Below are 27,667 nucleotides of genomic sequence, written 5' to 3'. Positions count from 1 at the left end.
ATTGAATTTAATGTTTAATATAATTTTGAAGAACTTGGGATATAAATTAATTAAAATTTATAGTTGTTCAACTCCCACAAATCCTTGATGGACAATACATGGCAGTGAATGAATTCATAATTTGGTCGGTCTTTGTGATGATTAGTTGATGTATAACTAATTTGAAATTTGAATATTGTTTGCCATGAATCTTTTCAGAAAAATTGTGTTCTTTCGTGAAAGGGAAAGATTATGACTTTTCATAATAAGATGTGTTGTGTTTGTTGAAAAACAAGTCTTCGGAAAGACAAGAAGTTTCATGATTCTTGGTCTATAAAGTGAAGAACCAACAGATGATAATGACAAAATATCCATATAAGTTGGATTTGTTATACAAGTGAAGGTGCTATAATTTGAGCATCAAAATAAACTTGTATTCCACAATGGAATAAGAATATAATTAGCATACAAATGCTTGAAAAGTATAATGGATTGAGAAATATGATATTAAAATGTTGTGATCACAACAGATGCAATCATTCTAAGCTATTTATATATGTAATGAAGCTACGGAAAGAGTAGCCAATAATTGGATATGCATTGAAAATTTTAGGCATATGTGTTGCAGCATGCCTGTGTAAAAGATATCTTTTCAATCTGTCATGAAGATAATTTATGTTGATCTTGCAAGATTTATTGAGAAGAAATATAGTACAAATAAATTGTCAAGAAATAAGGCTAAAATCCTTAAATTATAACACAAGTGATGGGAACCCAACTTTGAGTTAGTATTGTCACGACCCAGCCCCGTGGGCCGCGACTGGTGCCCTATTTGGACACCCAAACTGACTTACGTACCAGATCGACATAGCAAAATTCATTCAAACTTAACATACGTCATTTTAAGCAAAATATTGAAAACAAATATCATCTTAAGCGGTCGCCCGTACAGAAACATCATATCCAAATCCAATAGATTGGCGGAATACACATCGCCAGATATATATGCATATACAGACAAATGAGCCGTTTTGGCCATAATAGTAAACGGGGCCGCATTAAGACGCAGATCATAATCACAAACGAACAAACATGACCCATGACCCACAACCCACATATATGACTACAAGCCTCTACAAAACATAACAAAAACATATGACGGGACAGGGCCCCGCCGTACCCCAGATAGTCTTACATATATACAGATACATATACAATGAGAGATCTTTACCAAAAGTATGGGCTCCGAGTCAAATGAGCACTCCAAAGTAGCAGAATGTATCCTACACTGGCGAGTCAGCAGAACAAACGTCTGTACCTGCGGGCATGAAACGCAGCCCCCGAAGAAAGGGGGGTCAGTACGAAATATGTACTGAGTATGTAAAGCAGGAAGTACAGTAATCCAAATCAGAACTGAAATGAGGAGTATGGAAAGCGGTTACAGAATCAGTATATCAAACCTGTTTTACAAACATAAGTAATGCAAATAAAAATCATGCATAAGGCTCAGGAACGTGGTCGCCACTCCGACATTGGCGCCACAACACATCATACTCCAGAAGGTTTCAAATCTCCGTACAATCCCCGAACATATCATATCATCCCATCATGTCAAAACATCAGAACATATCATAAGCCATATCACATCATAACGCCATATATAAGCGGTACCCGGCCCTATGGCGAGGTCTCGGAAACCGCAACACATCATACTGCCGAATATCACATAGTGCGCACGATCACAAAACCGGCCCGGGATCCGGCGAACGATATCATAGTAGTAGGCACGAGCGGAGTAGTGTGGAAACCATATGCATATACATATTTAAATGAATTCCAAGACTCGACGAATAAATACATATACATACTGATATTAGAAGGCTCACGGTAAGCATCGAGTCCATCAGAATTAGTATACAAAAGTTACGAACTTTCAAATTACAAAACTTTCGAAAACACTTCATAGGTCATTTTCTTGAAAATTAGGTATCATTCATTTTTTAAGGAGCTTTCAAATAACATTATAGAGTACTTCCAACGAAGCCTTAAAAATCATCTGCACATATCCAGATTATACATATTCAAACTCGATAGCCAAATATTTTTACAGACATCTGAATGCTCATAACAAGATTCACATCGATTGGGATTAGTATGAGAGAATTACAAATTTTCGAAGTACTGAACCTTCTAAAAATATTTCATAAGTCATACTTATAAATTCAAGTATCGTTTATAATAAGGAGCTTCCAAGGAACGTTATGGAGCAAATCAAACGGAGCCTAAGAATCATATCAAAATACATGTATCCAAACTTTGGCCATTTCAAATATTTTTTCGGACATCATTCGGAACATACCAACTAGAATCTTCTGGACATCATAATTTCGTAGCAAATCATATGAAATAATTTGGGGAGATCAAATACATCGGTCATCCTAATGGCTCTAAGAATAGAATTTTCCTTTAGAAGCATACATATATGTCATTTGTTCATTTCTGTTACATCTCGTATTTTTGAACGTCGGATTAATTGTAAGTTGAGGTGGGGCCCACACGTCAAGATTTTTTTTTTGGGACATGTGACAAATTATATGAATCATATATGTGAAGTTAAACACAACTCAAGAAGGACCCTTGGGCCAAATCAAAGTGGAGTCCTCCAAACGAATATTTTTAAGAAAACGTTTTCGGGTGACCTGACTTTGGGGGGCAAAAACGGTATTATAAGTTTGGAATTTGGAAAAATACCAAGAAATAAAAGTTGTAGATAATTGAATTAGCTTTCCAACCATAGGTCGTGGGCCTTCATACGATATCGGGATCAAGAGTTATGACCGTTTTACTGAACGAAGGTCCAGGCAAAAAAAAAAGGTCTGCGCGAACGCGCCTGGGAGGGGCGCGAACGCGCAGAAGGAAAATCTGTAACACAGCGCGAACGCACTGAGCACTCTTCCAGACAGTTCTGGCAGATTCTAAAATGTTATATAACGGGGCTTTAGCCCCCAATCAACAACAAAACACCCTCTAAGCCTCCCCAAAACCTCTGAAAACTTCCACCAACTTCCACCCATCAATTTTCACGCAAATCAAAATATAATTTTCCAATTCCGGTCCAGACAGCGCACAGTTGCAACTACAAAATTGTGTAGTAATATGTTGTGGCCCAAGGTCAGGGTGAAGAAGTGAAGATACAGAAATATTATCGCGATATAGGTATGAATCTTTCATTATTAACATTAATCTTGGTTGATTTACGGAGAAGGAGTTATTTAATTGCTGTAAATTAATTTGGTTGGTGGAAATATGGTACAAACACCCTATGGGATGTTTTATGGAATAATTTGATGTGGGAAATAATACTATTGATTCTGGTATTGTTATTGTTGTGCTGGTTGTTGAATTGAGAATTCGGGCTAGGCATATAAACAGGGGAGATGCTGCCCGATTTTTGGCAGAACATAAAATAGTAAAATTTGAAGTGTGGTGTAATTGTACGATGAAAGGACTAACATTAGTGTGAATCATCTTAAATGTAGATTTACGAGCTCGGACATATAAGCATAGCTAATAGGACGTGGAAAAGGTATGTAAAGCTATCCCGATTCTTCTCTTGGCATGTCCTAGATGTACTAGGATTGGATTTGAGCCTCGGAAAATATTCTGTCCATTGGAATCCGCGTCTGAAATTGTCACATTTTCGTACAATAGAATTGAACCCTTTAAGTATGCTTTGTTGAAAAATTATGCAAATTTTCCCCAAATTGCTTAGAAAGTTATGGAATGTCCGTAGGACCTTTGTAGGTGACCCCATAAGCTTAATATGCGTAATTTGAGCCCACCGCTTTGCTTGCCCCGAGGTGGGCCCACTATTTCCGATTTTACCCTTTACGCGTTTATGACTTGACTTCGAGCGTTTTCTTTTAAGATATTTTAACTACTCTTTTAACTACTAAATAAAAAAATTGTTTTAAATACTCCATTAAGTCTTATAAACTATTTTGGAATTTGGAAACGATCTCAGAAGGATTATGCTTCCGTAACCCATTATGACATCCGAAATTCAAGTACTATGATTCCGTCCGATTTCATTAATTTTGATTTGTCATTTGATATGCCTCATCGAGTCTCTGGAAATATATATGGTATTTTTATTGCATTTAGTTTCTCACTACTCCATTCATGGATGCCCCAATGTTTCCCACACTGAGCCCGGGCCAGGATATGTTGTCAAGCGTATTCCACTGCATTGTTCGCCGTGCCTCGATGTGAGGGGGCAGGTATACATGTACATGGGTTGTGGAGTATGTTGTGCCATGTACACACTCTGATATGATATGATATGACCATCTGATACGATATGTTATGTTACGGGGTTATGCCCCTATTCTGATTCCTCTGTGTTGTGGCACCAGCGTCGGGAGGGTGGCCACGTTCTGTCTGCCGAGTCCCTTGGCAGGGGCCGGATATGATATGGCATATGTTTCCGTACCTACTCTGTATGTTTTGAAAATATGCATTTGATACTTTGGATTTTACACTCACTTTTCTGTACGTTCTGTACCGGTTATGATTTTGTTTCTGTGATTCAGGCTTTACATATTCAGTACATATTTCGTACTGACCCCCTTTCTTCGGGGGCTGCGTTTTCATGCCGCGCAGGTACTGACGACAGGTTTGCCGACCCGCCCGCCTAGGACATCTATTCTGCCATTTGGAACGCTCTTTTATCCAGAGCCCATCTTTTGGTACAGTCTGCTACTATTGTATATATGTACGCTATTCCGGGGTATGACGGGGCCCTGTCCCGTCTTATGATTCTGTTATGATCTGTAGAGGTCTGTAGATATACTTGTGTGGGTTCTGTATATGTTTTTGGGTTACTATGATCTGTGACGGCCTTATCGGCTTCCACGTGCTACATTTGTTCACCTGCAATATCTGGTAGTGCCAATTGACTTTTATATTGATATATTCTGCAAATATGCTCGTTTGGGTTATGGGGTACGTTTGGGTGTCCAGCACGGACACTAGTCACGGCCTACGGGGTTGGGTCGTGACAATTTCATAAAGGTCATGCCAAAAGAAAGAAAGATAGGCTTTACATACCTCGATCGCTCACTACCAAATCTCGATCACTCGCCAAACAAATCCCGACTCAAGTCTCGGGCTCTCCAATATCTACAATAATATTATTAATTTCCAAAAATTAGCTACAAGTACTTAGAATTTTAATTCTAAGTAGTATTTGTCTACCGAAATTTCGGCAGCACCTCCCCTGTAAATTCAACATCCCCGAGAATTAAACTCGGCCAAATTCATCAACAACCATACCAACAACCAAACCAATAACATCAAAACCAATTTAAAACGCATTCCACATTAGTAACCTTCCTTTCCAACGTAATTCACCAACATTCCATTCAACTACGGATTTTTCAAGCCAATATCGACACTTACACATTCATTACCAATTCAAGACCATTCAAGTGCAATTAAAGCGTATTTCATACCATTTTACAAAGTATACAGAAATCCACCAAGACTAGAATTCATCCGAAATCTCCAACCTTTAACACAACATTCACAACACATTTTTCATCTTCCCATTTCATCAACAACAACCACAATTTACACCTTAACAATCCCATTTCCATAATTACATTAATTTACAATAAAATCACAAAATTTCCTATAACAACTTAACAACAATTTCTCATGCCAACTTAAATTAGAATTCTTCCATTTGCATTAAAAGGCCATTACAACACAATTAACATAATAAATAAAATTTTGATCATCCCTCTCCATTTACCCATTTTCGGCCACACACCCACATACCCGTAACACAAAATTCTCATACTTTACATTCACTTCCATATACTACAACATATATATAAACTTCTTCCAAGATAAAAAGAGTAGAATTCTTACCTTTTTCAAGAATTTCCACTTTGTAAAAAAAGTACTCTTTTGCTTCAAAATTTGTATCACATTGAAGAGGGTTTCCAACTTAATAGGAATACTAGAAGATTATGATTTTTGGACCAAGAATTGATGAGCTAAATTTTTTTTTCTTTCTCTTCCTCTCTCTAGCCGAAACCCTCTCTCTTTTGTGCTCAAGTTTTGTGTTCTTGAAACTTCTACATGAAAAAGATGAATGGCCCTTTATTTAATGGTTAGTCTTGAATTAATTGGCTCATGGGCTTGGGCCTTTTCCCATAGCCATGGCCGGCCACCCCTTTTAATTTGAGCCTCTTGTTTTTTTTTTTTTTTTTTTGAGCCCAATTGGTTATGGTCCATATTTTGTAATCCGCGAAACTAATTTCCGAAATTCCCAATTCTGCCCTTAGCCTTCCTCGATATTTCCACATCAACATTTTTCATGAGCAACATATATATTAATTAAAGTCAAAATATGGCCTTATTTCTCACAAGTCACAATTGTTTCAAATTTCCCGAATATGCAAAATTACGGGATATAACAAGTATACACTTTTACAATACAAGTTCAACGGGTAATAACAAGTCACTTGTGTTGCTAAAGCACGAGTCTCCTCATTTGGAGCCTTGATTCCAGTGTACTGGATACTGTTATGTGAGGAGTTAAGTAGTTGAGTAGTTGTTAAATGCCTGAAATAACATGGACATAGTGACAGACTCCATAGTGCAAACTGTTACGAGAAGAGTTTGAATTAATCTTAATGAAATTAGTAAATGTCTGCAGCAACAGGGACAGAGTAACTAATTTCACCTATATGAATATTGAAGTGGTGTCGCTTCAAAGCAACACTTAAAAGGGTTGGTCTTGTAAGTATTCATGGTATCAGGATGAGCACATGATCATAAACGTGCTAAAGCAAATACTGAGTTTTCTAAGCTACTAAATAATATTATGTGTGTGATATTTTCGGTTTTGACACATGGAGTTGTAGTTCAAATCTTTAAAGATACCAATAACTTCGTCAAAACTTTAAAATATTTACACTAATGGAATGTTCAAATCTATTACAGTATAAGATACTCTCCGGTATGCATAATATTATAAGAAACATTACAAACTAGTGAGGGATTATTAGATATTTTGTAATATAAGAGGTCTTAAATTGAATAGACACATTTGTTCATGAAAAGACATGTTTATTTTGAAAAGTCATCTCTCAACTTCTATAAATATAAGGACACTCTTGAAGTAGCATATAGAAAAATCTGTAGGTATAACACGAGCTTTATTGTATCCTGAAGGGAATTGCTTGTATTTTTCCCAATATATATACGGGCAATATCTCCTTAAGAAAAATCAATTTATCCACGCCTCAAAGTCATTTCTTCTTCAATTATATTTACCAGCTTTTCTAACATATTGGAGATGAAATTTGAAGCAAAACTTACGAATTTAAAGGAAGGAAAATGGATCCAATCATCAAATAGTGATTACTTGCAATCATTAGTTGATATTGGATGAAGTAATGATTGCAGAAAAGAAGGAACAATTGAAGTAGCTCTTTGATCTTAGCAATTGGAATTTGTAAGGAACGGACGGAAGCACGTTGAAAGCAAAAGTTAGGCAGAAAATCATTGAAGTTAAATGAGTCACCTACGGAACTTCAATATGCCAAGAAAAAGCTTTGGTCGCTATGTCCCAAGCCGATTTTAGGAGCTCAATTTTTCCCAATTCTTTTTGAACTCGGTTACTTCGTCTAGGACTTTTCCTACCCCTATAAATAGTTTCTAAATACGTTTTGAATAAAGTTTTTGATTTGGAGAGAGCTAAGAGCCGTTGTGAAAGTTGAAATTCATTGAGTTTTATCCTTTCTTCTTCAACTGTTTTATTTTTATTTTTAGTTTGTTTATAATAATAACTTTGAGTTTTATTTCCTGTTTAGATAATTAACATAAGTTTAATTTAGTGGATGATTAATCACATGTCTTTGCAGGACGATATTCGATAATCTTATCACCTTATTAAATTGTACACCGCATATGCTTGCGTGTGCGTCGGAAACAACAAAGTGTCGCGGAGAAACCATGTAATGGGTAATGGTCCCATGGAGAAGGGGCTAAGATGAAACGTGTCGTAATACACGAAATAATTTTGGAACATACAACTGTTAGTTCAGTTAATTAAAAGACCGAGAAGAAACGTATTCAATAGGGTCATAGTTAGCCCCGTGGCTACAGCAATAAATAAACTTGCAGCACTCAGCTAGCCAATCTCAAATTCGCAAAGAAGCTGAGAACCACATACCATGGCTCAAACATTTTCTAACAATGGCAGAACCAATGAGGTTTTGGTGGAGGAGAGAGCAAGTGTTCGAACATTCATATTAAATAGGCCTAAGCAGTTGAATGCACTTTCTTATCAAATGATATTTTGGCTGTTGGAACTTTTCCATGCAAGTGAAGGAGATTCAAATGTGAAGATGATAATATTTAAGGGAAATGGAACGGCTTTCTGTGCTGGTGGTGATGCTACATCTGTCGTTCGTAATATTCGCCAGAGTAACTGGAAATGGGGTGCTGATTATATCCGCGAAGAGTGCACTCTTAACTATGTGATGGCAACATATAGTAAATCCCAGGTTTCCATCCTTGATGAAATTGTGATGGGAGGTGGACTTGGTGTCTCTGTACATGGTACATTTCGAGTTGCAATAGAGAAGTCGGTTTGTGCTATGCCTGAAACAACTTTGGGACTCTTTCCTGATGCAGGTGCTTCTTACTTTTATTCTAGGCTTCCAGGATTCTTCGGGGAATATGCTGGTCTTACTGGTGCTAGGTTAGATGGTGCTGAAATGCTTGCTTGTGGTCTAGCAACTCATTTTGTACACTCAGAGAGATTGCCATTTTTAGAACAAGCACTAATTAAAGTCAATACGAGTGATCCAGATGTTATTTCTGCCATCATTAGTCGGTTCTCTAACATATCAAAGCTGAAAGCAGAAAGTCCTTATCACAAGATGAAGATTATTGATCACTGCTTCTCTCGGAGAACAATCGAAGAAATCATATCGAGAGCCATACTCATCGACAAGGATAGAAATCCTAAGTGGGAGCCCTCCAGACCGGAACTAATTACAGATGATGATGTTGATCGTTACTTCTCCAAGATAGATGATGAAGATTGGCAAGACCTAAAGCTGCCTCCAAGATCAAACTTGCCTCCATATGCAATTGCCAAACTTTAAAATTCACTTCTCTACAGCCTGTTGTCTCTGATCACTACATCATTTTAAAACTTTTATTTTTATTGGGAAGTGTTACACCAAATAAATGCACATCACTCAATTGTATGAAATGCCAAAAATCAAGCCTAAGGAAAGGTACATTGCTATGCAATACTTATCAGAGTTGTGTATACAGATATGCACATCATTTGAATGAATTGTGATGTCAACCCTCAAGCACAACAGTAGATTGTACTATTAAAATAATTTGCCATGTAGTTTCTGTATTCAAAAATAATGTATTGATCTTAATTTATTGCAATGTGAAAACCTACGTACTAGTCTTGCTCCGGAAAAAAAATTGAACTCTTTATATGTCACGACCCAAATCTGACACTCAGGCCGTGACCAGGCACCTGTCGAGCTTCTACCCATAAGGCAAACCCTCTAAGCTAATCATGCGAAAATTAACAAATAAAATGAATAATACGCAAAGTCTCATAATATAAAGAAAAGTGCGGAAGCGAAATACAAATACTAAGCCTTGCCCATAAACCCCATAGAATGTCTAAGTCATGGAACTACTAGTCTGAATATAAAAGTACGAGACGTATCTCGGAATACTACTAAGTCAACTAAAGAAGAAGAAGCCGCCATGATCTAATGGTGGCTCACCTCTACTGAACTGGACTGAACAAAGTTGGAATGAATCAAGTATCGGCTATCTGGTCACCGTTAACCACACCTGCACACATACAACATCAACAAGTGTGAGTCTAAAAGACCCAGCAAGATCATCGATGCTCTTAGCTTACCCTTGGGGCAAGTCTTTGAAATCCCTGATAATGCATAAAAGCAATTACACAGTACAAGTATATTAAATATATATACAAACACTGAAGCTAAAGCTAAAATCATGAAGCACAACCAAGCAAAACATGAAATACTCTAAATCTGAATCTATGCTCACGGGACATAGTACGTATTTATCTATGTCTTACCCCGTTTTCCGGAGAGGGCATTACTTATCCCCATCTTACCCGGACGAGCAATACATGAAATACACTGAATCTAAATGTATGCTCATAGGACATAGTACGTATTTGTCTATGTCTTATCCCGTCTTCCGGAGAGGGCATTATTTACCCCCATCACTTAAAATTCTAGCATCTATCTCTCACTGAACATCAATGGGACCTGTGGAAGTGTGCCTCTCTGAAGATATGATAAGTGAAACATACATCCAATCAATACCACTTCTAAACTTTACATTTATATAAATAGTATCTATTTAAGCGAAATTACGCTAAAGTACTCATATGGTCATTACTTTAGAAACTTGAAAATTATCCAATTTAGATCATGCTTGCCCACTCACACGAACTAAATGGTTTAAATGCATACATACAACACAAACCATATGGTTTTTATGAAAAGCAAGTAAACTAAAAGTTTAAGCCTCAGTTGCTTTATAACCGGAACGCAACCTCTCTTAAAATGCCAAATTCTGTTCAACAATCTCCAATAGCCTCAATCTAATCTATCCAATAACATAAATAAATGGTCTAAATTAGTCTAGGAAAACTAATCCTTTAATTTTAGGTTAGAACTAAATCTCAACATTCCATACCCTGATTTCATAATTCTTTTAAAAAGTGAAAATTGTGTCTCAATACTAATTTGTCTCAAATTATAACACCTTTCTGTTAAGATTCAACTCTACCGAAACAATAATCAAAATGGACAATGATGTTGCTACTGCGTACAAAAGTTCCGGAGGTACTACAGTTAAACATTACCTAACTATTTTCTTCTTTTACAGGATATAGTTGTAGTCTACCTAAATTGACTCATTGCTCAAGAAAAGAATAAATTTTGATTGAGATCCATACCTGGAATTAAAGAAACCAGTAGAAAATATGACGGTTTGCTCCACTTCGCACGACTACAGTGCTTTCCTCTAAGTCAATGAAATATAACTTACAGATAACTAAGGCTTGGGTGAATATTATATAAAACGGGTGGGCCCATTACTAGTGAATTCTCATGTAATTCACTCAAAGGCATCTATGGGCCACTTGTCACCCTCTTGAATAAATCCCAAATGCCCACATTTAGTAATATGGAACAAAATAAAGATGGGCCCACTAGAACAATTGTCACCTTGCTAATAGTCTACTTTACTGCTATATCTATGCATTCATGCCTCTTCCTATAAAAAAATTATATATGTGTCAAATCTTAATCCCTACTAAAGTTATATCCTAGCCTAGCCTATAATTTATAAAACAAACACTACTGTACCTCTGCAAGTATTTACAAGGTATATGTCATTATGTGAACCATTAAACTAACTAAACTCTATAATTAATAAATTAACACACATAACCACTATAAGAATAATATCGAGTTATTACATTATATCATCTTGGACAATTCTTATCTTATGAATTTAACTCTTGGGATTGAGTTACGCACAAAAGTTTCTCATCTCTTGAGTAAGCGTTTGGAATTGAATTAGGCAAAAAAAAAAAAATCCAATTATATGATATGTGATCCATCTTCATAATAATTTTTGGAAGGAAAGCAGAAGCTATTTTCAGAAGTTGAAAAAAAGTGGTTCTCTCAGAAGCACTTTTGACCAAGCACAAATTGCTACTCTAATATCGGAAAAGTGATTTTTAAATTGATTAGTCAAACACAAACTACTTCTCCCCAAAAATACTTTTTAAAAAGCACTTCTAACAAACAACACTTTTTTCAAAAAAAAAAAAAAAACAACAACAACAACAACACTTCTCAAAACGCAGATTTTAGAAGCTCGGTTAAACAGGTTATAAGTCTCGAATCTATGACATGGCTATAGATAATTTTGTAAAAGAAGGAAATGTCAAGAACACCAATTCAGATACTTGGAAACCTTTAGATGAGTAACAGAAAAAATGACTAGAGATAACTAACAGGCAGCAGAAGCATAGCTGTTTTACACGTTGCATCAAGATACATCTTGAAAAAGATCTTGGAGCGATGATTTCTGGCCTTCCATCTACTAATCAAAATATATAAAATTATGGTCTTCCCCTAGAAGTGAAACGAAAATTACCTAAATAATGTCACTTCTTATTCAACACTTTGGGAACTTTGATGTAAGGCTCCTCCAAGCTTGGCACAGCAGAAATCAATGCTTCCCTAATAGAGGAAAATGCATACAAAAACCATTTGTTTGCTCTGAACACCGCAGGGCCAAAATAACATAAAAGAAAGTAGACGGAGGATAACAAGATTACCTATTCTCAAACTTTTCAGGTATGTTGTCGCGCAAATTATCTCCCTCAGTATCTGCAGATCAGGAAAGAATTGCCAAAAGGATAAAATTTAATGTTGCATCAAATGTTTTGATGTTCAAAAGTCTTGCACTCTTACATGTTATTAGCAACCAAGTCATCAAAGAAAATCCAACAAAATATTTCGATTCTTACAATCTGTTTCAACTTTCAAAAGGTTTTTAAATCCAAGAAAGATCCAGATGCAAAAAGAACGGTAACATTTGACTGTTTAATTTATTGTTTGTTAACCTTAGCATGGTTAGCTTCTTCCAGGAATCCATCCTAAAGATACTGTCCCATGTTAACACTAGTAAACTAGAACTTGAGAGAAGAGAACAAAAGGACGAGACATGAGAGAAGAGAACAAAAGGATGAGGAAGGCATTAATTGTTGTTCATTACAATTTGCAAGGAGATAAATTTCGTCATTGTTGGGTGTCCAATAGCTGACACTAAGGATCAGTCAACGAAATCTTTTAGCATGGCATATTTGGTGACGGGTCACCCCAATCTGTTTTGGTGCTTATGGTTAGAGATGAAAAGACAGGCATTCTTATACCATTTTCTCATTTTTGATGCTGAATGAAGCAAAAACCATTTTGAGAACCATATGACCTTATCTTCAAGAAAATAAATTACAGTAGAACTTTAAAAGAAAAAAAATCAAAGAGAAGTATTCAATTAAGTTGAAGTTGAAGTATTCACCTGCCCTTATGGCCGGTTCGATACTCTCCAGATCGACAGCTTGAAGTTGTCCAAACCTGTTTCACCAGTGAAGGCGAGCGTCACAACACTATAAAAAAAGGGCAGCCCGGTGCACTAAGCTCCCGCTATGTGTGGAGTCCGAGGAAGGGCCGGACCACAAGGGTCTATTGTACGCAGCCTTACCCGACATTTCTGCAAAAGGCATCACAACACTAAAAGTAGATAATGCACTATAAGAAAAATTACAAAAAGTACCTGTTGACACCTAATTTTGGCTCGACGTGTTTAAAATTAACGTTTTGGGGGGCACTGATTCGTTAAAGAGCACGAAATACATTTTTTTACACATTTTTACACTTTTTCAACAATTTATTGATGATTATCATTATTTTAGGAATTTTCTCAATTTATTGTCATTTTTTCAAGAATCATTATTTTGCACATGTACAGCGTAATATTACCATTTTTGTGCAATTAATAATTGTTTCTTAATTTTATATCAATACATTTTCATATCATAGACATTAATATTTATATTTTATACTTGCGTTATTATTTATACATGTATTAATTAACTATATTTTAATATAGTCCGACAGTGCAGAAAAAATCGGAGAAATTAATTTTTAAACGCAGAGTAAAATTTGGTCAAGTCAAGATCTCATCATTTCTTTTTTTTTTAAAAAAAAAGAGTTAATTGAGATGATGGGTTGGGGACAAAGGGGTATGGCTCCATTATTTTTGGGCATAAAAAGGGGGTGTTTGTTTATATTATAAGAAAAAAGGGGGGTTAATTTAATGATGGGATCCAACACATTGGACACACCACACTTAATTTTCAGATTTTTGCTCTTCTTCTCTCCTAACAAGAAACCCTAAACATTTTCCCTCCTCTCATATTTTTTTTCCCACAGCCGCCGCTGCCCACCACCACAAAACCAGCCCTTTTCCTCGCGAATCCCCTTCACTCCCGAACCTCCAGCAGCCTCTGGTGAACTCCAACCACCACAACACCACCAAAACAATCCCCACTTCATCTTCTTCGCTGCTCCGGCGAGAAGCTTCAAGCTCCGGTGAACCGGAGCAGCCAGCGAGCAACCACACCACCCTTCACCATTTTTTCTGCTCTTTTTCCTCCCTTTTCTCTTTATTATAGTTTCTAGCTAGAGCCACTCCATTTTTCTCTTCAGTTTCAAAGGCTCACTTTTTCCTTGTTTCTTGTTTCAAGAGTTTCGTTTAGTTTCAAGATTTTCACACAAAAACTAGCCCACTTGTGCTTCAGAATAATCTGGGGCTTTAGAGAAAATCTTGATGCTAAACTTACTATTTTTCATCTTTGAAATTCATGTCCGCAATTCTGAGTGAACTCTTACTTTCTGATTTTATAATAATAAATTCCACATATAGGCGCAGGACCCATTTGGTGCAATCTTTCTTTGTTGGCTTCCTCTACTGGTTCTACTACATCTCACAAAATCAAATCAATTATGCTCCTTAATTAATTCTCATCTAAATAACTATTTCTATTATTACATACACATAGATATAAATATTCATATTACTCTTTATTTGCTCACCAAAATCACTATTCTGGGGTCCTGCTAATTTTGCAATTATTGTACCACTATTGTACCTAAGTTTTGGTCATAAAAAAAATATTTGGTCATGGCATCATCAAGTGGGACATCATCAGGGTCAGGTTCAGGGTCATATACAATTCGAAAGACAGTTTAGCCGATGAAGAAATTTCCGTCGATTTCTAAGGCCTTCCATGTACAAAGACGGGTTTTTATTTTAAGTTTATTTTTTATTTTTTTTAATTCATCCGATAATTATTTATTCTCTTACTAACATTTTATTAAGTCTCATGCAGGTATCCGGAGTCTCATGCAGGTATCCGATAATTATTTTTTTACATTCTTAAATTATACAAGCATAAAATATAGTGAAACTTTACTTTTTAGGGTGCAGGTTGGTGGTATTTATTTATGATCTGCTTAGGTGATTTAAATTTTATGTGTTTTAGACAAATTAATATTAGACAGTTATTATTTTTGTAGCTAATATTCTTATAGTTATCATGTTTCGCTAGAGTTTTAATTCAATAGCTTAGCACACTTAAGTGAATAAATAGGGTAATTTGCCTCAATATTTAGGCTTTGGAATATACTCTCATAATTAATTGATTAGGCATACATACTTAACTAGTTAAATTAGTTAACTCACTTCGAGTGCAAAATAATTTCATGTCCATTTTTTATACATTTGTCACATACCCAAGTTTCTAAGTTGCACATAACTTTTTTTTTAAAAAAATAACTATTATATCACATATGTATAAAATACGTATTGCATGATTATTTATGTGAATAGTCATATTAGTTATTCTTTAGTCTAAATTCTACTAATTTTTGTAAATAATAATCAAGCCTTTTTACACATCCCTCGAATAGTTAAATTGGTCCAGCCGGGAACCACATTTGTGGATTCTGAAGGATGCCTAACACCTTCCCTCCGGAATAATTTGAACCCTTACCTAGAATCTCACTTATTTTCGTAGACCATGTTAAGCTGCATATATTAATAATTTATAGGTACCCTAGTATACCTTAAATGAAAGGTGGCGACTCTGTACATAATTAATTATTTCAGAGCTCCATAAGTTGTGCTTTGTTTAGCCTTGGTAAAAATAGGGTGCAACAACATGGCGACTCTGCTGGGGACACTTAGGTTCTAACCATATGGACTCAATTTGTTATTCGAGGTATGTTATCTTTATTTGAATTTTTCTTTATTTTACTTGCCTGTATTTATTCGTCATGTATATCCTTTCCCTTGTTCCCTTATTTGTTTACGTACATATTTGCTTTTAATTTCATACACTGTATTATTGCCTTTTTTACTAGCAAGTTTTATTTACCATACTCATTTTTTACTTTATTGCAAATTATGCATCTTGCTTTTACTGTTTCTCTTTAATTGCTATCTTTTGGTGGTTTTATATTAATATTCATATGTGTTATCGGTTTATATAAAATGGCATGCCGTTCATATTTCCTTCACTTCTGGAAAACTCACACTATCACACGTACACGCGAGGTGTGTTTTGCGCACCCGCGAATTTTTTTCGTAGAATCCAAATTTTAGGAGAGTTGGCGTATGCGCGGGGTGCCCGAGTAACGGGGACCGCGTAGCCTTCTCACTCGAGTAGTCCGCTCGGGAGCCTTGTGTCATAGGAAAACCAACTCTTAGAATTCCTAGGTTACTGTACATCCCATTTTGCAGTTATTTTTAGCTAGGTTGAAGTTTATCTTTTATTTCGAACATTTTTTCATTTTTCACATACTCTTTATTTGTTACATGTTTTGTTTTTAAATAAATATTGTTGTTATTTGCTTTGCACTACCTTAGCACTTTATCTAACTATTTTTTAGTTGACTTGCGTTGAACCCTGCATTTTGTAAAATGTTTTTTCTTCAATCATGCATTTTATACCCTATCTGCAAGAACTATGCACACCTGATTCTCTTCTTTGATGAGATACGTAGGCAGCCCTTTTGGGTTCGGTATTCATTATTCAAAAAATCACAAAAAAAAAAAAATCATTATTCAAAAAATCACAAAAAAAAAAAAAAACTTTATTTTTGAAAAATCACAAAAATATTTTATTTCTTTCTTTCTATCTTATCTGAACGAACTACGCGCACCTGATTCTCATCAAAGATGAGATACGTAGGCAACCCTTTTCGGGTTCGGTACCCCTTATTCAAAAAATACAAAAAAATATTTTTTAGATTCATATCTTTAACTTGGTTGGTACCAACACAGTTAGGAATGTGCATAGGAAAGAAACAAGTAACAATCAATATGATGGGGAGGACTGACTTCGTGGTAAACTATAGATTCATTTGGTACCTCTCATTGACACTTTAAGTGACACTTGAAAAATTCTCTTGCATGCTTGTAAGACAAGAACAAAACCAACCTCATTGTTTCATGTGCATTGTGTGGTGAGCTTTAGATAGCGTTCAATTGCATTGCATTGTAATCTAGAACTTGGCCTGAATGTCTGTTGAGGCGAAATTATGAGTAACACTCAGCATAGAAAAGGATCGTAGGCCTTCTTTGACCCGTTTGAGCCTTTCTAGCCTACCAAATGACATTATCCCTAGCATTTCCCCTTTGAGCCTAGAGCCTTTTCTTTGACCACCACATCATAAGCCCATACCATTTCTGAGTGCTTATATGCACTATCTCTCTCTTGGCCCAACCTCCCTGAGCGCACTAAAAATGTGCAATCGCGGATAGAGATCTGAGCTGAAGTTTTCAAAAAAAAAAAATGATTCGACCGTCCCAGAAAAACAAAGGCTAAGAACGACCTCCAAAGCAAGAAGGAGCCCACAAAAACACACACACACAAAAAAAAAAAAAAAAAAAAACCTCAGTTATTCGAGATCTCGGACATACAACCCGTTATTCCTTTTTATTTTCACACTCAGGCATACAACTCGGAATTAGTATCAAGACCTCGGGCATACAACCCAGGTCAATTCTCTTAATCCCCACAGAGTCTCGGGCATGCAGCCCTAAACTCAAAAAAAAAAAAAGGGCTTTAAACTTGCAAAAGAGGTCGCACAAGTACAAAAGAAAGGGACAACAAAACAAAGTAGATCAGCGTCAGAGCACACAAATACTAAGCACAGACATAGTGCAACGCTTAGGGAAGGATTAGTCACTCCTTACCCAAATAATATCCTACCCTTTTCCCAAGCCTACATTACAACCCCATAACAAGCCCTACGTGATTCTATGCTAAGGTTTCTCTCATTAGTGGATACTTACATGACGGCCAAGCTTATGGTATCACAATTGCAAGCATTGAACATCTTTCTCAGTTTGAGTGTACTTCTCTAGACGTCCCAAAGTTCAAAAATACTGAATACATGTGAAAAGAGACTTTCTTTCTGCTGAGGGCACTTGAAACATGAGGGTAGGTATAGTTCAGAGTCTTTGTTTGAAACAAAATGAACCGATCTTGTCGATCCTTAGGTATGTCTGAGGTACCACTTGAAGCTATAGGAATTACCAATAAGTCGATCTTGGTTTGTTGGACGATAAATAATGGTGAATTCTTATGCACAATACTAATTGTTGGTACCAACTGAAGTCGGGGCATGTTATATCAATCATTGTTATTATTAAAAAAAAAAAACAATTTTGCTGGATTTTGCTTTCGTGATTTTGTTATTTTTTTTTCTTAATTTTGTTTTTTATCGTTGCACAGTAAATATAGTTCAATGTTGTTGTGTTGTTACTAACTCTACGAGGTATCGACATCTGGTCTTACCATGAAAGATCCTCGTATTTCTCCGCTGAAGCATGAAATTGGGAGAACATTTTTGAGTAGCTTAAAAAAAAAAAAAAAAAAAAAAAAAAAAAAAAAAAACAAGTGCACATCACTTTCCGCTGGAAGTATGCGAATTTTTATTTGTTTAAACTGGGACAGAATTTTTGAGGGGGCCCTCAAAAATTCCACCAATGGCACATTTTGAGAGAAAAGGCACGGGCTCATCCGGCCCCACAGTAGGACACTGCATTGGCTCGTCCAGCCCCACAACAGGACATCGAGGGCGCCATAGTCTAAAGGCATCATTCTCATCGCCTAAAGGCACTATTTCATGGCCCAAGGACCTTACCTTCTGCACTTCATTCGCGCCGAAGCAAAGGCGTTACCCTCCACACCAGCATTGCTTTATTATTTTCAAATGCCTCTGCGTATGCTTGCAGCCGCATTGCATTGCACCTGCATTGCTCACCGCCTTTTATTACTGCCTGGGCCATGCACCGCCCTTTTAAATTTCTGCATAAGGCTGTGCACCGCCTTTCATATGATGCATGGGCTGCGCACCGCCCTTTGCATCGCTTTCATATATTACATGGGCCATGCACCGCCCTTTGTAATTTCTGCATAAGGCTGAGCACCGCCTTTCATATATTACATGGGCCATGCACCGCCCTTTGTAATTTCTGCATAAGGCTAAGCACCGCCTTTCATGTTGCATGGGCTGCGCACCACCTATTTAAATTTCTACATAAGGTTGCTCACCGCCTTTCATATGTTACATGGGCCATGCACCGCCCTTTGTAATTTCTGCATAAGGCTGAGCACCGCCTTTCATATGATGCATGGGCTGCGCACTGCCCTTTGCATCGCTTTCATATGTTACATGGGCCATGCACCGCCCTTTGTAATTTCTGCATAAGGCTAAGCACCGCCTTTCATATGATGCATGGGCTGCGCATCGCCCTTTGCATCGCTTTCATACGTTACATGGGCCATGCACCGCCCTTTGTAATTTCTGCATAAGGCTGAGCACCGCCTTTCACATGATGCATGGGCTGCGCACCGCCCTTTGCATCGCTTTCATACGTTACATGGGCCATGCACCGCCCTTTGTAATTTCTGCATAAGGCTGGGCACCGCCTTTCATATGATGCACGGGCTGCGCACCGCCCTTCGCATCGCTTTCATATGTTACATGGGCCATGCACCGCCCTTTGTAATTTTTGCATGGGATGCGCACTGCCCTTTTGTAATTTCTGCATAAGGCTGAGCACCGCCTTTCATATGATGCATGGGTTGCGCACCGCCCTTTGCATCGCTTTCATATGTTACATGGGCCATGCACCGCCCTTTGTAATTTCTGCATAAGGCTGAGCACCGCCTTTCATGTTGCATGGGCTGCGCACCGCCCATTTAAATTTCTGCATAAGGCTGAGCACCGCCTTTCATATGTTACATGGGTCATGCACCGCCCTTTGTAATTTCTGCATAATGCTGAGCACCGCCTTTCATACGATGCACGGGCTGCGCACCGCCCTTCACATTGCTTTCATATGTTACATGGGCCATGCACCGCCCTTTGTAATTTCTGCATAAGGCTGAGCACCGCCTTTCATATGATGCACGGGCTGCGCACCGTCCTTCGCATCGCTTTCATATGATACATGGGCCATGCACCGCCCTTTGTAATTTCTGCATAAGGCTGAGCACCGCTTTTCATATGATGCACGGGCTGCGCACCGCCCTTCGCATCGCTTTCATATGTTACATGGGTCATGCACCGCCCTTTGTAATCTCTGCATAAGGCTGAGCACCGCCTTTCATACGATTCATGGGCTGCGCACCGCCCTTCGCATCGCTTTCATATGTTACATGGGCCATGCACCGCCCTTTTGTAATTTCTGCATAAGGCTGAGCACCGCCTTTCATATGATGCACGGGCTCTCACCGCCCTTCGCATTGCTTTCATATGTTACATGGCCATGCACCGCCCTTTGTAATTTCTGCATAAGGCTGAGCACCGCCTTTCATACGATGCACGGGCTGCGCACCGCCCTTCGCATCGCTTTCATATGTTACATGGGCCATGCACCGCCCTTTGTAATCTCTGCATAAGGCTGAGCACCGCCTTTCATACGATGCACGGGCAGCGCACCGCCCTTCGCATCGCTTTCATATGTTACATGGGCCATGCACCGCCCTTTGTAATTTTTGCATAAGGCTGAGCACCGCCTTTCATATGATGCACGGGCTGCGCACCGCCCTTCGCATCGCTTTCATATGTTACATGGGCCATGCACCGCCCTTTGTAATCTCTGCATAAGGCTGAGCACCGCCTTTCATACGATGCACGGGTTGCGCACCGCCCTTCGCATCGCTTTCATATGTTACATTGGCTATGCACCGCCCTTTGTAATTTCTGCATAAGGCTGAGCACCGCCTTTCATATGATGCACGGGTTGTGCACCGCCCTTCGCATCGCTTTCATATGTTACATGGGCCATGCACCGCCTTTCATATGATGCACGGGCTGCGCACCACCCTTCGCATCGCTTTCATATGTTACATGGGCCATGCACCGCCCTTTGTAATTTTTGCATGGGCTGCGCACCGCCCTTTTGTAATTTTTGCATAAGGCTGAGCACCGCCTTTCATATGTTGCACGGGCCGCGCACCGCCCTTTGAAATTTTTTACATAAGACATCGCACCGCATCTGCCTTGTTTTATTATTGTTTTCTTAATGCCCCTGCGTATGCTCGCAGCCGCATTGCACCGCACCTGCATTTCTTTATTGTTTTCAAATGCCCCTGCATATGCTCGCAGCCGCATTGTACTGCACCTGCATTGTTTTATTATTTTCAAATGCCCCTGCGTATGCTCGCAGACGCATTGCACCGTACCTGCATTTGTTTGTTTTAAATGCCCTGCGTATGCTCGCAGATGTACTGCACATACATTGCATCATTACTTCGCGAATGCTCGCAAATGCACTGCACATACATTGCATCATTACCCTGCGTATGCTCGCAGATGCACTGCACATACATTGCATCATTACTTTGCGAATGCTCGCAAATGCACTGCACATACATTGCATCATTACTTTGCGAATGCTCGCAAACACACTGCACATGCATTGCATTATCACTTTCAGATACCCTTCAAACGCATTGCATCATGCCGGCTTAAAAAAAAAAAAAAAAAAAAACGTTATCTTTTGCACCTGCATTCCCGCCAAAGCAAAGGCATCATCTTCTGCACCTTCATTCTTCGCCGAAGCAAAGGCGTTACATAGCATGACATCCCGAATTACAGTCGGTCTGACTCCCATCTCAGGGATATGTAGGTAACTCAAATTTGAGCACGACCGTTCTTCATCCTACACTTGCTAAGACCATTCTAACAACACTGGGGCAAAATTTTGATCGGACGATCAAAATTTGTCACAACATCCATTAGTTATCACCTTTCGAACTACATTGACCTGATTCTCGTGATTGACGAGATATGTAGGAAGCTCTATGCAGAGTTCGGTCACATCGGGACGAGAATCATTCTTTCCCCAGCAAGTACACAATCTTGCACCTTCCTAGTATCTCGTAGCTCGATACTGGGGCAATTTTGGAAGAGACGACGTGGGTATGCGAACATTTTTTTCGGCCCTGAACAATCCTTCCCGTTTATCATTTTTCTTTTTATTGCAGCCCCGCCGACGGACTAAGAGTATTGTCAAAGCTCTACCAACGTCTGGCCTCTTTCTCCGTACATATCCTTTTAGCAATTCTTTATCGAGCCAAAATAAGCTACATGTCAACGTCTTCGTCCGAAAACTCTTTCATCATCTCCGGTCGAAGAGGGACAAGTTGTTGACACCTAATTTTGGCTCGACGTGTTTAAAATTAACGTTTTGGGGGGCCCTGATTCGTTAAAGAGTAAACACTTAGGTAGGATTTAAACCTGTTTGCTGAACCTTTGAAGATATAACAGTTTACACATTTTTACACTTTTTCAACAATATATTGATGATTATCATTATTTTAGGAATTTTCTCAATTTATTGTCATTTTTTCAAGAATCATTATTTTGCACATGTACAGCGTAATATTACCATTTTTGTGCAATTAATAATTGTTTCTTAATTTTATATCAATACATTTTCATATCATAGACAAAGATGGGTTTTTATTTTAAGTTTATTTATTATTTTTTTTTAATTCATCCGATAATTATTTATTCTCTTACTAACATTTTATTAAGTCTCATGCAGGTATCCGGAGTTACTTTTGAAGATGACACTCAAAAGAAGTTCAAATAGCTTCTTAAATTCTGTTTATATTTTTTTTTACATTCTTAAATTATACAAGCATAAAATATAGTGAAACTTTACTTTTTAGGGTGCAGGTTGGTGGTATTTATTTATGATCTGCTTAGGTGATTTAAATTTTATGTGTTTTAGACAAATTAATATTAGACAGTTATTATTTTTGTAGCTAATATTCTTATAGTTATCATGTTTCGCTAGAGTTTTAATTCAATAGCTTAGCACACTTAAGTGAATAAATAGGGTAATTTGCCTCAATATTTAGGCTTTGGAATACACTCTCATAATTAATTGATTAGGCATACATACTTAACTAGTTAAATTAGTTAACTCACTTCGAGTGCAAAATAATTTCATGTCCATTTTTTATACCTTTGTCACATACCCAAGTTTCTAAGTTGCACATAACTTTTTTTTTTTAAAAATAACTATTATGTCACATATGTATAAAATACGTATTGCATGATTATTTATGTTAATAGTCATATTAGTTATTCTTTAGTCTAAATTCTACTAATTTTTGTAAATAATAATCAAGCCTTTTTACACATCCCTCGAATAGTTAAATTGGTCCAGCCGGGAACCACATTTGTGGATTTTGAAGGATGCCTAACACCTTCCCTTCGGAATAATTTGAACCCTTACCTAGAATCTCACTTATTTTCGTAGACCATGTTAAGCTGCATATATTAATAATTTATAGGTACCCTAGTATACCTTAAATGCTAGGTGGCGACTCTGTACATAATTAATTATTTCAGAGCTCCATAAGTTGTGCTTTGTTTAGCCTTGGTAAAAATAGGGTGCAACAGTACCAACACTAAAAGTATATGGAATTATCGATTGAGGCTTTTTTCAGCCTTCGGTCAGCTTGGACAGACTAATACTTAAAGTTTCCACCAAGTTCTTGGACAAATACCTCAAGCACGCTTCAAAGGTTCCATACTATTTAAAGTTCTAGCACAGCTGTAATTCTGACTTGAAATAAAAACTCTGAACGTTGTTTTTCGGAACTTGAAGGCAAATTTAGCTGATTAGTTAGACAAAAACTCATCAAATTACCCGGTTCCCCACCCTGCTCCCCTAGGCAAAGTGGGGAAAAGAAAAAGACACATTTTAAGATGTAACTCTACTATCTTTAGCATAGCTAACTCAACTGAAATAAAAGTAAATAACAACACCTCTAAGGTATTAAATAAGTAAACATAAAACCTTTAACATTCAATCAATGCCCATTCCAAATCAATAAAATTTCTGTTCACATTACTTATGGAAATTCTGATAGTGTTTGTTTGCTTGCTTGATGAGGATGACGATGATACTACTTTAGTAGGAATATAACATTTCGATAGTTTTTTTTCAAAAAAAAAAATCTTTTTTCAATAAGTTGTTTTTTGCTTCCGCCGATGTCTAGTACCTACGTTAGAGCTCCGATTATATCCGGATTCGCGCAGTGTAGGACATCATTTGGGATGTGCGTCCTACCAAAGACTTTTTCATAACCAGGACTCGAATCTGAAACCTCTAATAAAGAGAAGAGCAGCCCGCTGCAACACATCCTTTGGTGTTTTTTTTTCAATAAGTCAATCATGCCTCTACTAATAATAGCAATGCAAATAAAATCAATATTGAGAATCCCTTCTATTAAAAACAAAATTATATAGGTAAAATTTAAATTTTAAATAGAAAACAATGTATATAATTAATAATATGTACTAATTTCAGTATGTTATTTATTAAAAAAAAAACTTATTATCCTCTCGAACATAATCACATAAATATTAAAAAAATAAGTAAAAGTAGATAACAAGAATTTCTAAAAATAAAATTAAGAAATTCATGTTATCTCTATACATATATTCATATTATGTTTTGATCCAAAAGTTTTAAATCGAATTCAATAAAATAATAAGTTATTTTTTTTAATGTAATAAGCAATAGACACAAACCTTTAATTTGATCCCTTTCAAAATTCCACAATTAACTTAGAAGATGGAAGATTTATAATTTTGATTGAGAGTTATAAATTTCATTTGTAAGATTTTGAATGTTTGGGGATCATTTGATTCAAGGATAAGAAATTATAATTGCTGGATAAATTGTAAGATTATTTAATCATGTATTTAGCTGAATTCTTACTTTAATGTAAATAATTTTAAGATAAGTTAAATAAAATGACATATTTTCCTTCTCTAAATCACTTTCCCTAAAATATTTTAAGAATAACAAGATTAAAATAAAAAAAATTAAAATTTTATCTAAAATAATCTAGTGTAAATCAAACACGTATTTTAAATACTATAGTCTCTATAAACATGTCTCACACATTATTCCCTGTCAACCTCAATCACCGCAAAAAATATTAGGTAATTATATATATATATATATATATATATATATATATAGATTATGAGGTACAAAAATGTTACTGTAATATAAGATTATATACACTTAATACTTCTTTGAAGAAGATGTTCCTGCTATATATTTTTTGTTTTTTTTTTCCCATATGAGAAACATATTACGACTAGGATAATCCAATATTAAGGATTGAGTGATCACATATTTATTTATCGTCATTTACAAATATAAAAGTGTTGAATACCGTTACTAAACAAAATTAAAGTATAAGAATATCTTACAGTGTTAAGAATATTTAGTAATTTATTTTTAAAAAAATTAAGTTGATCAAAAAAGTAAGATACAATATTTAAAAAAAAAAAAAAAAAAGTCCTCCCATCATCGTAAAATTTTATTATTTCATGGTAGTTTTTATGATGAACTGCTTATACGTAGAAATAATTTCAACTATTTTATTTTCTTTCAACATAAAAATTTATATATATTGACATGCAAAAGATAATCAATCAACTTTAGATAGATAATTTTTTTTTCTTATTCTCCTATTTTATTTAAGCATATCCAGTTGATTCCCCTAATTATATCCTAACTAATAGTCATCCAATTTTGATTTTATCATACAAAAATCACTTTTTAATTTTTTGTACATAAAAGTCATCAAGCTTAAAATTTACCACACAAAAAATGCTTTTCTATGTTTAGTAATAGAAGCGATATTATCTTTTATACATAAAAATCATCCAACTTAACTAAAGTTTATCACACAAAATTATTTTTTGTTACATAAAAATCATCCAATTTAACTAAAGTTTATCACACAAATTATTTTTGTATTTTCTTTTTTACATAAAAGGCAATCAATTTTGGCCAAGTTAACCAATGTGTAATTCTCACCTGAATTCTTATATTTTGTACGGAAAATATGTCATGACACTCTAAATAGCTAGTTAGCTCGAAAAAATATATTACTTGTAATGGATTAATTACGTAGACCTTTACCCATATTTCTCTTCTTAACACTAATCATTTGTGATTTATGAAATTATGTTTATCTCTTTATTTTAATTTTTTTGTTGCAATTCGAAGCCATGAAACATATCAACCTCATAGATTTTGTGTTTGTCATGGAACTTGTTTGACGCTCTAACAACATAAGAAAGATTTATAAAATTCACTATATAAAAGAGTATATTAGTAAGGGTATTTATAAATTTCACTAAACTGAATTCAAAGAAAGGTATTTATAAAAATCATTAAACAGAGAATTAGGCTAATTCGTATTTTTTTCTAATTCCTTTTTTAACCTAAATTTTACTTCTAATTCTGTAACTAACTAATTTGCTCCTTCCTTTGGATTTACTACAATTATTATGACCAAATTCTATACGTACCAACCTGCCTATGACCAATCACATTCGATTAGTTAATATAGAAAGTCAACCCTACTTGAATTGAGAGTCCTAAAAAGGTTTCCTTTACTGATATGAATCTTTTACTTTCGTTATAGTGTCGTTATGATTGAATTCAAAGTTCTAATAGGTCTTTAATATGACAATTATATCCAACGTCGAATAGAATTATTTATTTGAAAAGTTATTTTGAAGGGTATAAAAGTCGTTCAATACTTTAAGGATATTTTGGTCAACCGACATTTATACTCATGCTTTTAAAATAGTATAGATAGATGTTATGCAGAACAAGGCAGTCTCTTATTTGCGAATTAAAGATGTGTCTCATTTGGAAAAAACATTTTCTGGAAAATCAGCAAGATTATTTAAGTTTCTGATATTTACTAAATACTAGTGTCACTTGCCCCAAACTGACATTAAAAATTCAATTATTTGATATTTTTTGATATTTTTTCTGCTCTTGGTTCTTTATTCTTGTAACATCAATTTGACATTTTCGAAAGACTTCTAAAATATCAAAGTATAAAAACGTATGTTAACGGAAAACATTTTTCTTAGTTTATATAAGATTTTTTTAGGAAAAAAATTAATAATTGAAAGCTCTTCTAATTTTAATTTTTTGAGATTAAGTCCCCAATGATCCACATTGAGCTTTTTTATATGTTAAATCAATTTCGTTTGAGTTCTTTGAATTGAACTCATATTGGCTAACTTATTTTTTACCAAAAAATATTTTGCAAAATACCGGATAGTTAATATGTTATATAATTTAGGACAAAAAATTTAAGTTTAATATGAAAAAATTATTACTCCTAAATTATATAAAATATATTATCCTGTTTTTTTACAAAATATTTTAATAGTAAAAAAATGTAAAAAAATATACTTTTTGCAATTGTCTAGTATTATTATTGCATTGAGATCAAATTATATTTCTTTAAATACATTGTTTTTCAAACATTTTAGAATATATATATATATATAATATCTTATAGTTCCTCTTTTAATATAGTAGTTTATTAGATAATCTTGTGTTAAAAGTTTGCGCACGTAAA

The 27,667-nt window shown here is 35.8% G+C and overlaps 1 protein-coding gene and 1 long non-coding RNA gene across 2 annotated transcripts; one reads left to right on the top strand and one right to left on the bottom strand.

The window, feature by feature from the left end:
- Positions 1 to 847: 847 nt before the first annotated feature.
- LOC132638363 (uncharacterized) lies at positions 848 to 6,178 on the bottom strand. Its single transcript, XR_009581697.1, has 3 exons — positions 5,914 to 6,178; positions 5,089 to 5,160; positions 848 to 1,297 (listed from the first exon to the last, which is right to left on the bottom strand). It is a non-coding gene; the product is annotated as an uncharacterized LOC132638363 (long non-coding RNA).
- A 2,050-nt stretch (positions 6,179 to 8,228) lies between these two features.
- LOC132637393 (3-hydroxyisobutyryl-CoA hydrolase 1-like) lies at positions 8,229 to 9,167 on the top strand. Its single transcript, XM_060354485.1, has one exon. It carries the CDS (start codon positions 8,229 to 8,231, stop codon positions 9,165 to 9,167), a length of 939 nt encoding a protein of 312 aa, XP_060210468.1.
- The last annotated feature ends 18,500 nt before the right edge of the window (positions 9,168 to 27,667 follow it).

Source organism: Lycium barbarum, chromosome 4, assembly GCF_019175385.1.
Source record: "Lycium barbarum isolate Lr01 chromosome 4, ASM1917538v2, whole genome shotgun sequence".
Taxonomy (NCBI): Eukaryota; Viridiplantae; Streptophyta; class Magnoliopsida; order Solanales; family Solanaceae; genus Lycium; species Lycium barbarum.
This window is presented reverse-complemented; position numbering and strand designations above follow the sequence as displayed.

Excerpts from the sequence above, each read along its gene's own strand:
- LOC132637393 (XM_060354485.1), top strand. The coding sequence starts at position 8,229 with ATGGCTCAAACATTTTCTAACAATGGCAGAACCAATGAGGTTTTGGTG.